Source organism: Sardina pilchardus, chromosome 18 (assembly GCF_963854185.1).
Source record: "Sardina pilchardus chromosome 18, fSarPil1.1, whole genome shotgun sequence".
Lineage (NCBI taxonomy): Eukaryota > Metazoa > Chordata > Actinopteri > Clupeiformes > Clupeidae > Sardina > Sardina pilchardus.
The window spans coordinates 20,535,942-20,549,090 of record NC_085011.1 but is presented as its reverse complement, the minus strand read 5'-3'; the positions used below and the strand labels follow the sequence as shown (position 1 = coordinate 20,549,090).

Sequence of the window (13,149 nt, the reverse complement as noted above, 5' to 3'; positions counted from 1 at the left end):
TGTGCACAGGCAAACTCCAGTATATCCAAACAAGGTTAGAACACTCACGGTCGTCTGCATTAGGTGCCTTTAATTGAGTTTTGCTACAATTGATCTAATTATTCACTAGACTTATTCACATGATCGTGATTAAAATGCAATCCATTGTCATATAACCTAATTTAGACCAAAATACGGCACCTTATATCTGACTAGAAATAGGTGGATGGATGGAAAACAAAATTTGACACCAATATGCTATGTTTTAAGAACTTTGCTTGTTTTTGTATAATAATATAAAAACTATCCCTGCAGCCATCATAAAGGTGTTTGGCTTTGTACTGGCACTTGATTCACAACAACCCTCAGAGGAAATGCAGCGGTAAGGCAGTAAATACAGTAAATAGTATTTACATAAGAAACGCAAAGATTTGGGCTTTGCTCCGCCAAAAGTTCGAACTGTCAGTATGATGCACCAATCATAGGGGGTACAGTACACCCATGCTGAAAAGCGGATAGCGCCTGGCTTGTTTTTCAACTGAAGCACATGGGAGCCCTGGGAGTCTGATGAGTTAATTATCTCACATAAACTCTATAAATGCAGCCTCACACAGGTCACAGCTCTCCAAACACTTCTGCCGTGTCTATTTTCCACTGCAGCTCACCGACAAGCAAATATCTATAGCTGCCTGTCACTCTAATTAACATGCGGTAGTACTTCTTTTTTCCTCGCAGTCAAATGTTGCAGTCAGACTAAAAGGGAAACCAACTGTCATAAAGACCTCGGGGGTAAAACAATGTCAGGATCAAAGCATTCTGTTTTAATGATGGAATTATTTTCAGTGAGAAAAAAAACTTTGATACAATTCCAGGCTATGGACTGCCTGTTACTCTACTTTTTTTTTTCTTTTCATGTCATGCACCTACGATTTTGTCATGCTGAAGTAGAACCCTCTATTGCACCAACTTTTGAGAAAATGTTAGCATTCAAAATAAGTCTTATTTGTGAGGGTCAACTTTTCACAAGCATGAGATCTGAACACCAGCCTGAATCAGCTTGGCATATTGACTTACCTTGACAGAATGGTGCTGAACTGTCCCACTGGTAGAGACCATTCAGATGGAGTCGGCACGTGGCGTTCCTCTGGCCCACCAGTCTGTAGCCAGCATTGCAGTAGTACTGCAGCTTACTGCCAGGCCGGTCCCTGGTTCTGTTTCGAATCCCGCCATTTTTGGGAATTTTGTTCATGCTACAATATGCCGCTGCCATGAGCACAAACAAAAGACGTTTTTAATGTGGTCGCAGTCTACATTTTCATACCTAACAGATTTGACAGATGATGTTCAACCAATATTTGATGCATGAGGTACAGCATCCATTTTTTTTTTTTAATTTGAAGTTGGATGTGGTCAGCTTTTTAAAATGAGTAGACCGAAATCTCTCATCTAGTCACGCATTTGAGTCAATATGTCCCAAAAGCACACATATCAAATGAAAAAGCTGCAGAAAACAAACGGGACTAAAAAAAAACCCACCAGCCCCTGTGTAGAGGTGATTAGACCATGAGCCAGTAGTGCACCACAGCATTCTAATTTACCCTGATGAGAGCCCAATGGACAGTTTAAGATCGCGGCTGATCTCCCGGGGCAGGGCTTAGACGCGGCTCTTAGCGCAGTTTTGTGAAAATAAAGTGAGGCTGCGTTACCTCCTGGTGTTTAACATGCGGTCAATTTTTAAGACTTTTAATCAGCCCACCAGCGGGGTGGCCGTCCGGAAGAACTTTGAAAATTGATCATGCATCGAGCCGAGGCTGGGATCCGACGCAGCCTTGGTGGGTTCGGACTCTGATTCATTCCCAATCCCAGCCACCTCGACACTCTGCCAATATGAAGGATTCGATACGTTGAAAAACATGCGAAGACGGGGAGGCAAAAATGGAGTAATAAACCGGCAAAGAGGAGGGGGGGGGGGGGGGATCAACAGAAAGAAGCCGAACAGAAAAATGTGACAAGGCATCAGAGGAGAGGCGAAGGGTAAGGGTGAGGCGAGATGGAAAGTAATCATTGCCACTGGGCTTTCTGAACTATATATCATATTGGGCCATTGGTAGAAATGTCTGTCGGAAGCACTGCACATGGCAGTTATTCAGTAAAATTCATTACAGGATCTTTGACCTCCATTACAAGAGGACTTGGCGAATGGTTCCCTAAAGGTAGGCATGTCTGCACCCCTCCTAATGAGGGCTAACTTAGAAAAGGCCAACTTCCTTTCACACTCTGACCTAAATTGGATCCAAAGCAGCAAGCCTTCAAGAGGGGAGGATTCTGTATTAATCCACACGGGCAATGCAGTCGGCATAGGAAGAAAAGCCTGGATGGGGCTCACGTTTTTATCACACGCCTGCTATCTCTGAATTTAGATTACTCCTTAGCACCGGCTCTTGCTGGAAGAAGAACTGCAGAAATGCTGTGGGATGCTATAACAACATCTGGCCCCATACCAGAAACAGCTGTGTGCAGCAGGGCAGGCACTCCAGTGGTGCTTTAGTACCTGTGTAGCGGATTTTGAAGCCCTTCTTGTTGGTGGCGTGGTCAGTTGACCATCTCAGATAGAGCTGGCTGGTTTTGCTTGTGAAGTTCAGCTGGGTGGAGTGATTCCCGCTGAGGGCGACCAATAGCGGACTCTGTCCAGAGGGCCCTGGCGAGAGAAAAACGTTTGTCAAATGTTGTTCTCTGTTGAATATGTATGCACTGAGAATACATAAACATCAAGAAGGCACTCGTGAATAAACATCCCAACAACAATGGGCCACAGAAGATATTACGATTTGAATTACCATCAAAGATCTCCAGTTCATCAAACTGTTTTTCACTTTGAAACATTTCCACGTAGATGGAAATGGTATAGGGAGGCTGGACCTTGATGATCCAGGAACACGTCTGGGAGTTGGGGTAGTTCTGGGGAAAACCTGGACTAAGGACCACGCCGGACGATGCAGATCTTTCCTCATTAGCAGGGCACTGGGCTGGAGAAAAAGATAAAAGGCCCAACTTCACACTGTGTCACCACTAACTGAATAGGAAAAAACACACTCCACAAAACAACCTTTTAGGCGCCTCTTAGCTCTGTCAAACTAGCTCCTTTCAAATTCTATCACCTCTTTGTCTCTGCGTAGATAGGCAATGTGAGACAAAAAAAAAGAAGCTAAAGAGGATGTACGTGCAATCCAAATCTACCCTTTGGGCGAGACATGTGAAAACAAGGTTGAGTAAGTAGCTGTGTTGTTGAGCACGGCAATTACACTCGCACGAACCTACACCAGGGCTTCGGCGCACGTCTCGCAAGAGCTGTGGCAGCATGATGTTCTGAACATTCACCTTTCACTGCGGGCACAGTGGAGTTGTAATAGCTACAGAATGCAATTGGGGAGAAATATGGCTGGCATATGTTTGGGATGCAAATCAGAAGTGCTGCGTGGGGGATACGTCAACAAGGATGCGTGGGAGATGCCGGCAATTGGAAACGAGGGCAAGACGACTCACAAAAGGGAACTGTTAGACAACAAAACAAAAGGCATTTTGAGTGAGTGAGTGAGAGAGTGAGAGAGTGTGAGTGAGTGAGAGAGTGTGAGTGAGTGAGTGAGTGAGTGAGTGAGTGAGTGAGTGAGTGAGAGACTGGGTGAGTGGGTGAGTGAGTGAGTGAGTGAGTGAGAGACTGAGTGAGTGAGTGAGTGAGTGAGTGAGAGACTGAGTGAGTGAGTGAGTGAGTGAGTGAGTGAGTGAGTGAGTGGTGAGTGAGTGAGTGAGTGAGAGACTGAGTGAGTGAGTGAGTGAGTGAGTGGTGAGTGAGTGAGTGAGTGAGAGACTGAGTGAGTGAGTGAGTGAGTGAGTGAGTGAGTGAGTGAGTGGTGAGTGAGTGAGTGAGTGAGAGACTGAGTGAGTGAGTGAGTGAGTGGTGAGTGAGTGAGTGAGTGAGAGACTGAGTGAGTGAGTGAGTGAGGGGATAGAGAAGAGGGAGTGCAAAGAGAGGCAGACTGAGCGAGAGACACAAGCGCTAGGCTAACTGTGCAGTCCGTTCCATCAGCTTATATATATAAAAAAAACCCGGACTCTTTGGGCCGAGAAGCCCCAGACCATCTTGAATCAGTGGGCCATTTTAAAATGCAACCAATAACCACTCGAGCCTGAGCACTGATTTTGGAGGGGAGGGGGAAAAAAGCAAAGAGTGTGCCTAGCCCCCTGAACCACTGCACTTACTACGCTTGGTTTGGTGTTCTTTTTGCTTTTATTATATGTGTGTGTGTGTGTGTCTCTGTGTGTGTGTGTGTGTGTGTGTGTGTGTGTGTGTGTGTGTGTGTGTGTGTGTGTGTGTGTGTATATGTGTGTGCATGTGTGTGTCTATGTTAACCCTAGTGCAAGCAGCATCAGAGATAAGTGAAACCCGAGACCCACTCTTTGTTTTTTGCAGTCGGTGAGACATGAGCTTCGAGTCCCCTCTTGGTTTTCCTCCCCTCCAGCTTTGACTTTCTCTTTATTTTATTTGTCTTCAGCAATCAATGCACAGGAGATTTAACTGAGCTGCATGCTCGTTTTTTTCCCCCTCCTTCCTCCTCCGTCCTGTCTTATCTGCTCTGTGCCTTCTAGCCACCTGTCCACACCCAATATAGCGCTGCGGTACTCTGATTTCGACTCACCTTCGCATGTGGGTGGAGGACCTTCGAACTGAAGGTGAGAATTAAGCTTGCAGGACAGCTCGTCACTGCCTACCAGTGTGAATCCTGGGAGACACTGGTATTTCACTATATCACCTGCAAAGAAAGGGAGAACAGGCAGTGTTAAAATCCGGGCTAAATGATTTGATATCGCCGACGTGATGTTTTTGTTGTTGTTAATATCCTACATTTCATTTCATTCAAATGATGTCGCTCTATGTCGCTTTGGATAAAAACATTTTAATAAACCCAAATCTTAAATAAAGAATAAACCTCAGACAATAGTACTGGCATTGAACAGGGACAGATTCATGCTGGATCAGTGCCAAGACTGTTCCAAAGCCTGCGCCTCTCTAAGGGAGTGTGGCGTGACAGTGAACACATACCTATTTCATAATCTTGATCTTCATAAAAAATGTCAGCATGTTCAACTGTGGGAGGCGAAGGGCATTTCTTGAGACGATAAGCTGCAGGGAACATGAAAAAAATGTATGTGTGACAAAAATATTCATCACAAAAATGGAGTATAGTATACAGTATATACTGTAACTGGACTGGACAGTATATAACATTCATAAACATGGTGTATGGACATGCCTATTCTTATATGTGTGTCTGTAGTAAAATGTATAGCATATATATATATATATATATGTCTAGAACTAATCTAGAACTAGAGAATGTCCATCTACGATTGATAGCAAAATGAGGGGATCCTAAAGTGCAATTGCAAAAGAACTAGGGCGCATCAAACCAGTTAAACACTATTCTTGATACCACAATGAAACTATTCATGAACATGTTTAATGTGAAACATTGCGTGGCTTTTCAGGCTATTCAAATGGTTCAAACTTTGCAAAAAGTACTTTCTATTTACCAAAAATAACTTCACTAGCTACTTGCAACCCATGAAATATCAGTGTCACGGCGTGCTTCTTTACAGAGCACATGTTTTAAACACAAGATACATTTCACATTTCAAAGCGGTGTGTTGAAGCATGCATTGCATTTTTTGGAGGAGCGGCTCCTTTTTTTTTCATTTGGAAGAGAAACTAACCATGAAAATTGAGGACGAAGAGCCCACTCGTGGAGAAGTCGCTGTGAAACTTGATAAGAACCTGATTGAAAGAACTGTAGGCTGACTCGAGGGCCGTATTGCCGCTGAAAATCCCCAACTGTGGGAAGCTCTGGTCCGGACCATCCCTGGAAGAGAGAGCAAGCGCCAGACATTGAAAATGTATTACAACGTGCAACTCACAGAACACATTAAACAAAGCAATAATGGCCTAACATTTCACTGCAGTTTGGGGAAAAATTGATTTACTTTCAAATCCATAGCAAGATTTTGCTGACTTTCATATAAAAGCATTATTATATAGAGTGTTGAATGAAAACAGCTAAAATGATGACTTTGGCTGCTCCACTCTTTTAATCGGTTTTGGAGATTAATAACGTGCATTACTCTAAGAGAGGGGAGATTAGGTGTATTTTTTTCCCTTTGTTACACATATTTTTCATACACTTAAGCACAGGGTAGTTCCTACAATGAAAATAGCTTATTTTACTCTGACATTAGCCCTCTCCATTTTCAAAAGGGAGTTGCTACAATCAGGGGCTGGTGCTCATGCCTCCGAATGCTAGAGAACATTGCATGCCAGCGGTTGTGCTACCCGGGGGTAAGCATGTTCATATATCTCCGGTGTGTTTGTGCATACCATACGGCGATGTAGTCTGTGACAGGCTCAGTCTCAAGCTGAGAGAAGTTGATGTAGACGCCGTGGCCGTGTGGCACAGTTATGAACCAGGTGCAGTCTTGGGAGTCCGGATACTGATTTGGAAACCCGGGGGAGAATATTGTGCCATTTATAGCGGTCGCGTTGTAGCCACACGGAGCTGAAAGTAAAAGAATGAGAGAGAAAGAGGGGGCAAAGGGAAAGAGAGGGAAGGAGAGAGAGAGAGAGAGAGAGAGAGAGAGGGAGAGAGAGGGGATAGCGGAAGATAGAATGTGTCTGTCAGTGACGACTGGTCTTTGTGTCATTTAATCTTTTATTCATTAATCTGTTAATTTATTTATTTGCTTAAGCAGCTTTCAAGCACTACACTCACTATCTGTCATATGCAGGTAAATAAAATAATAGAGCCTAGCGTTCACATACCATAATTATGTCCCTTCCAAAACAGCATTTATACAGTACTACCCTATGTTTATGTATTAAGCCGTTGTAGCCAGCAAGTCAGAGGCAAATCCTACCAGCGGAAAGTTCCGGCTGAGTGAGAAAGGGCTCCAAAGATAATGTGAGGTGGTATTGATCGATTCAAGGCTCTGATTTTGTTTCACACAACAGTGCTTATACTGATGATCAAGGTGGCAATTTAGAACAGGTCCCAGTAGCACATCTTCACTAGTTTTCTTTTAAAGAGTGGGAATTAAAAGACCAGTCACTGCAAAACAAGAGGCTACACACAACAGACCCCTCTGGAATAAAGACCGTGGTGTGAAAACACCTTTTAAGATCTGCCTAACTCAAATGGCACACCTGGTGCAAGGGAATTGGTCTTTAGAAGAGAAAAAAGTACACACATACACTCACATATAAAGAACAGCAAAAACTTCTATTTGCAGCTTATTTGAAAACAATTTTGAAACTGTTCATTTGTAATGTGAATGCACAAAGAATGGTGAGTGGCTTTTGAGAAGTTTCCAAATCTCTAAGCTATGTTTAATACTCTATTTTCACTTACCCTCACAGCGGGGGAAAGGATGATTCCACTTTCTGTTGATTCCATGTTGACATGTGAGCACAGGGTGGCCCACCAAAATATACCCAGGGAAACATTCAAAGGTGATCGACTGCCCCGCATTGTAGTCATTACTGATGATATATCCGTTGGTGAACTTGGGTGGGTCTTGACAATTCTGCAATTCGTATGCTGCAAAAAATAAAATAAAAATAAAAAAAAGGATTTCCAATACATTCACACAATGACAATGGCAGCTCCGGATAAATATAAATAAAACACCTTATGAAGCCTGCCTCGTATCCTTATCAGTTAATTTTAGAGTGAGCGGCGCTTGAGAGGCCCGTATCTTTACAAGTTGCATTAACTTTGAAGGTAATTCATCTTTTATTCATCAGGTGGGACGCACAATGGGCGAGCAGACCAGCTAGCTCTGGCAGAAGAAAACTGCTGGCAGGAAGAGAAAAGAAACTTACGAAAACACTGGGGGGACTGCTGGAAGCTGCCAGTTTGTATGACTTAGTTTCTCAGCAGCAATCTTAAAGCTTACTATCCACAATGTTTATCTTTGCAGAGCACCTCACTGGGCTAACTACAGCTTGAGTCTGACTACAGCTAATTTCATAACTAGACGCAATCAATCACCTCATTTAACACCACGGGCAAGACATTGATGAGTTAGCTCACAACATCCACATGCCACACAATACCTATCATTCATGCAAGTTGCTTTTTAGGGCCCACTGTGTCAATGACGTTTGTGTCACTACATCACTGAGGGCCAGAAGTACTAAAGCTTTTGCACCCACCTCAGGCGTATTTGTTTCGCAATGTGTACGTAAAAACATGACAAGGTATGTACAAACAAGCCGCACTGAGGAAAAAAGTACAGACTGTCTGTCGCGGGAGCTGAGAATGGCAATTTGCACTTTTTCATGTCAAACGTACTGTATAGGAGGGTCAGGGGAAAGTGGGAGTTTTGTGTAAAAAAGATGGGAGGAGAAGCATCTGTACTGTACATACGAAAACGGCCCATGAAAGCGCAAGTCTGTTTTTGCGGTGCAACGCATCAATAAGAGGAATTTTCAAAGACAACAGAATCATTATTCAGAGCCAGAACCAGTTTTGCGTCTTTGTACAATATCAAAAACAACCTTAACTTTCGTTGGCCTTTCGAATGCCTCCCTTTCACTTTCATGTCATCCCCTTAAACTTTACCACTTACTAGGTCTTTCATAGTCTACATGCATAAGTAGTTTGAGTAGAACTACTGCTCTTCAATATCTCCCTTCTTGCTGACATCTTATCATATCATTTCATAACCGCTAAACGTTTGATTCCTTTTAATGTGGTCGTCAGTTAACTTTATTCAACTGCGCTTGTGACTGAAAAGGATTGATAAATGGCACATAAATTGAAGATCCACTGCGTTCGCTTTCTGCAGTTAGGTCATGGCACTGATAATGCTACGTTCGCAAATGTGCGTACAGTACATCTGGCCTTGAGTCACTGTGTGACTTTTTTGTGTACCTGTGTGACTTTTTTTTATCACCACCAAGAACATGATATAGTGACATGTCATGATCATAATTAAACATCACTTAAGCGGCTGAATAAAGCAGTTAGTGAAAAGTAAAAAAAACAAAGGCACAATCACTGAAAGAAACTATGGCCATGGATAAAGTTGTTGCTCTCACTTCTCTGACTGGAGATGAGGTGGGGGAAACAAAAGATGAGTAACTGAGAGAAGAGACAAAAGAACAAGAATGTGAATGACGACTGAATCAATATAACAATAACATAAGTTAAGCTGCGCCCAGAGTTTTCACAATATCGTAGAGAAACTAAAAAGTGAGGGGAAAAAATCCATAGATGAGTAACTTAAAGGGAGAATGTGAAAAAGGACTCTCAGTAAATGACTCACATGTCCAGTTTTCTTTTCAGAAGTGATTGATTTTGCTTCATTGAGAATACTGTATACATTAGAGTGGACTAATCCACAAATTGTGTTTGACAAGCAAACTGAAATAAGCCATGTTTAACAATCACCAGGTTTGGGGTCAATTTCCAGGGTAAGCTTTGACCTGCGTAAAGCCAGATATAATGAATTATTTCCACTTTTATTGACTATTGGTTTTAGCCTGAATACAACAAAGACAGGTGCAGTCCGGGCAATATAACCCAAGGCTGTGAGTCCCAAAAGGTTTATTATGTTTATGATGGCATTAAATGAGATATTATTCAAAATGAGGTTCTCTCTTTTTCAGTTACAATGGTCATAGCACAACAACACCTCAGGGGAGCATAACCCATTTATGCATGGAAAACCAAACAAATAAAATAAAATAAAAAATAAAAAGAAATGGCAAACACATTTGAACATGTAAGCAAGACAATTTAGCCTGGTCCTACCATACTCTCGTACATTTCTAATGTACAGAGAGTCTGGCCACTTTCCATTGCCAAGCGTGACCTTCCTTGAATGCGGATACTCTGTTGATGTTTAAAACTATTGGATCTGCCCAGAGCCACTCAGATCTGCCATAACCAATTGCTAACGCTTGGTCTTGATGTGATATACTCAAACTAGTGTACAACCTCAACGTCATCATTCTCAGCTGCTCCCTCTGTTCGCTGCTTGGACCTGCACTTTTTTGTCGTGAGAAAACCCGTGAATATACCGCGGACCTAGATGGCGTACAGAACGTTCGTACTGAAGGGAAATGAAAACTGAGCGGAGGTACGTGGGAAGGTGGAGCCAGACTAAAGCTAATTGATATTGTGTCAAAAAAGGAAATGTCTCACCTTTGTACGCTAATCTGAAACCTTGTTGATTTTGCGAGTGGTCGGTGTAGAAATGAATAACAATCTCATGTGTCGTACTCAGGAGGTCGGGCGGCAGTTGCGTCCCACTGAACTGACCAATCAGAGAGCTGCTGTGCTGAGGTCCGTTGCGCACCTCTAAAAAATCGTGATTGACTTCCGTGGTGAAGTTCACAAACTGGATCAGAGCCCCTGTAAAGACACACACCAGGGACAGGAAATTGAATTTCAACACTCATCTATCATCAGTCCGATGATTTCCCCCTACTACATCAACTGAATGCGGTAGGCATCCTTTTATTTCACCAACAAATAGTCACCCTATGTAGTCTTACCAAGTGTTTTGAAATGTGTAATGAGATTTTGGTCTTCATCACAGAGTGTTCAAATGTTTCAAATGACTTCCAATGGCATGTTCTTTCATCTTAGCATTTCTCATGTTTTAGTATTTTAACAAGGGAAAAAGCAGGTTATGTTTATCCAATCCAAAACACCTCAGCGATTTCAGAATCAAACATTTGGTGTCCCCTCATTATGTCCCAGAGGGGTACTTCATCGGCCATACACCAAAAGCAGACTGGATGCATAGGTGTATACTGTGAACTGATTGTAGATTCCTCTCCATATACAGCATCCATATCATAACTTGTAGCAGGGCATTTCCTCCACAGTGACACTAAGGACAGCACTCAAAGGGATTATTGACAATAATTTATTGTGCTGTCGGGCCCAGGTGTGCTATTTGAAAGTGCTTTACTGAAGCTGTTTTTGCCTGTGCCGAGAAAATGATCATCAGGAACAGAGCCGGCCTTTGTTTGTCTTGTGCAATGGGGGGAGAAAGCGCAGAGTCTGGTTAAAAGTGGATGGTAATGGGGTTTGGGATACACAATGTAAACATGATCTCTTTTTCCTTCCGCATAAGCTGGTTGATAAGGCAGAAAATTGCTTTAAGATTTCTCGACAAGTTTTTTTTTTGTCGTTGTTGTTTAAACGTGGGAGTGTCTGTCTCTGCTCCAAGACAAGTGTGAATAACTTCTGAATCACAATCACGATGCTGCTGTGTTTCCTTTTGAACTGCTGTGAGCCTAAAAAAAACATATCTAAATTAGCTCAGCAATTTGAATCAAGTCCCCCGCACATATCACAGAGTTTTCACCGGAATGTACAAGAAACTTGTTGATGTGGTGAAGGCATAAGATACAGTAGGTGAGTTATTTTCTTGAAGTTCTCGGATTGGGTAAAAGCCACAGGGAACATCTACAGTATGCCTTTCTCAATGGCGGTATAGGGTGCCCTCCCTGAGTGGCTCAGTATTGGAGAAATTAATGAGTAGCAGCATCACCTCTGCCTCAATCTTTACAAGCAGGGAAAATGATAATGCAAAACATTTGTTGACAGTCACATTCATTACTCACAAGATACAACCTGACATAATACACACAAGAAATGATGATTCTTTCATCACACGGTGCAGTCAAGTAACAAGTGGAAATACCATTGCTAGTATTAAAATTATGTATAAGAACAATTGTCATAGGTTTTCATTGCTAACTGCCAGTGTAGGTGGTTTTCCACTGAGAGTGAACCCACTCTTGAACCGGTGTCTTTCGGAATTCTTTGAACTGTGGTGCTATCTAGTGAACCAGCTCACATGTCCACCAGTTTTGAACCGAACCAAGGATAGGCTATCAACAATGGGTGTTAAAGTTAATGAGATGCAAAGACAGGAGAATGATATGAACAGTCCCGTAAAAACGGCAGAAATTAGCTGTTTAATTAGCTGTAATGCTAGTTGATTTGTTTGGTTTACTCATGGCATCAGTTGATACGGAAAACTCATGCTTTCAGCCTTCTCCCCTCTGAATGGCAGAATGACACGCCCACTCAACAACTATTTTCTGGTTCAAGGTCCAAACTAAGGTGCCACGTTCTGAGCCGGCTTTTGTTAGGTCGAAACACTACTATATCAATGGTACAAATGTTGGTTTGTGAACAGGAATGTTCTCAGTCTGTGGAAAAGGGCTATGTGTGGGTTTCTTATAAACTACAAATTCACCAGATCATTAGCACAAAGTCAGGCAGACACTCACTACATTTCCATGCACTCCATATTCCTGTTTTATTCGGAATAATGACAATATTCCGATTGTGTGTCATGTGAGTCATGTAAACGCCTTTTTCCAGCTGCCATAATCCGATTTAGATTCCATTTGCTTAACACCCAAATAACACCTCTGGCATATACAGTACCTGTTTTAATATTGCCATATCCAGAATATGGTCCTTAACCAGAATATGGTGTGCATGGAAACACTGAATGCCTATGCACACCAGCTGGCCATTCTAGATGGCGTTATGTAAAAGTGAGATGTGGACAACTTGACTGCAGTGCATTATTTCAAAGTCAAACACAAGTCAAATCTCCTTTGGAAAAATGTAATTCAACATGGAAAATGGTTACACAACTCCCTAAATCTGTCTTTAGAAATGTCTGAAAGGAGTTATGATTCAACAGAGAGGCCTGTCTTCGCCCATCAGGGTGGATGTAAGTCTGAAATGTGAGTTGTGGGGGTTGCTAACTGCACTCGGCTGAGATTTTGAAACCACTAGCTGCACGAGGTGACAACCTTACCATATCCGACTGGCAGCAATATCCTCCAAGTGCAGTCCAGATTTCCTGGGTAGTTGCCTGGAAATCCAGGACTTAAAATCACATTGGTCATATCGTAGAGGGCGCCACCACATTTAGCTGCAAAACAAAAACAAAACAAAAAATAAACATTGGCCAATTCTATGTGTATTCTAAGTGAAAAATATATACATATTTCATATTGAACAAATTCACATACATAAACGAGTCCCATGTATGCTGAATAATACCAAATATCAAGTTTTG

General features: G+C 42.3%; 1 protein-coding gene across 1 annotated transcript in view; it reads right to left on the bottom strand.

The window, feature by feature from the left end:
* The window catches only part of LOC134063580 (CUB and sushi domain-containing protein 1-like), a 232,763-nt gene that overhangs the window by 24,560 nt on the left and 195,054 nt on the right, over positions 1–13,149 (bottom strand). Inside the window, exons 41-50 of the mRNA XM_062519171.1 lie at positions 12,886–13,002; positions 10,236–10,445; positions 7,434–7,622; positions 6,407–6,584; positions 5,749–5,894; positions 5,078–5,158; positions 4,674–4,787; positions 2,817–3,005; positions 2,531–2,677; positions 1,054–1,242 (exon numbers count right to left, since the gene is read on the bottom strand). Of these exons, the coding sequence (XP_062375155.1) occupies positions 1,054–1,242; positions 2,531–2,677; positions 2,817–3,005; positions 4,674–4,787; positions 5,078–5,158; positions 5,749–5,894; positions 6,407–6,584; positions 7,434–7,622; positions 10,236–10,445; positions 12,886–13,002 (1,560 nt within the window). The remainder of the gene's footprint in view (positions 1–1,053; positions 1,243–2,530; positions 2,678–2,816; positions 3,006–4,673; positions 4,788–5,077; positions 5,159–5,748; positions 5,895–6,406; positions 6,585–7,433; positions 7,623–10,235; positions 10,446–12,885; positions 13,003–13,149) is intronic.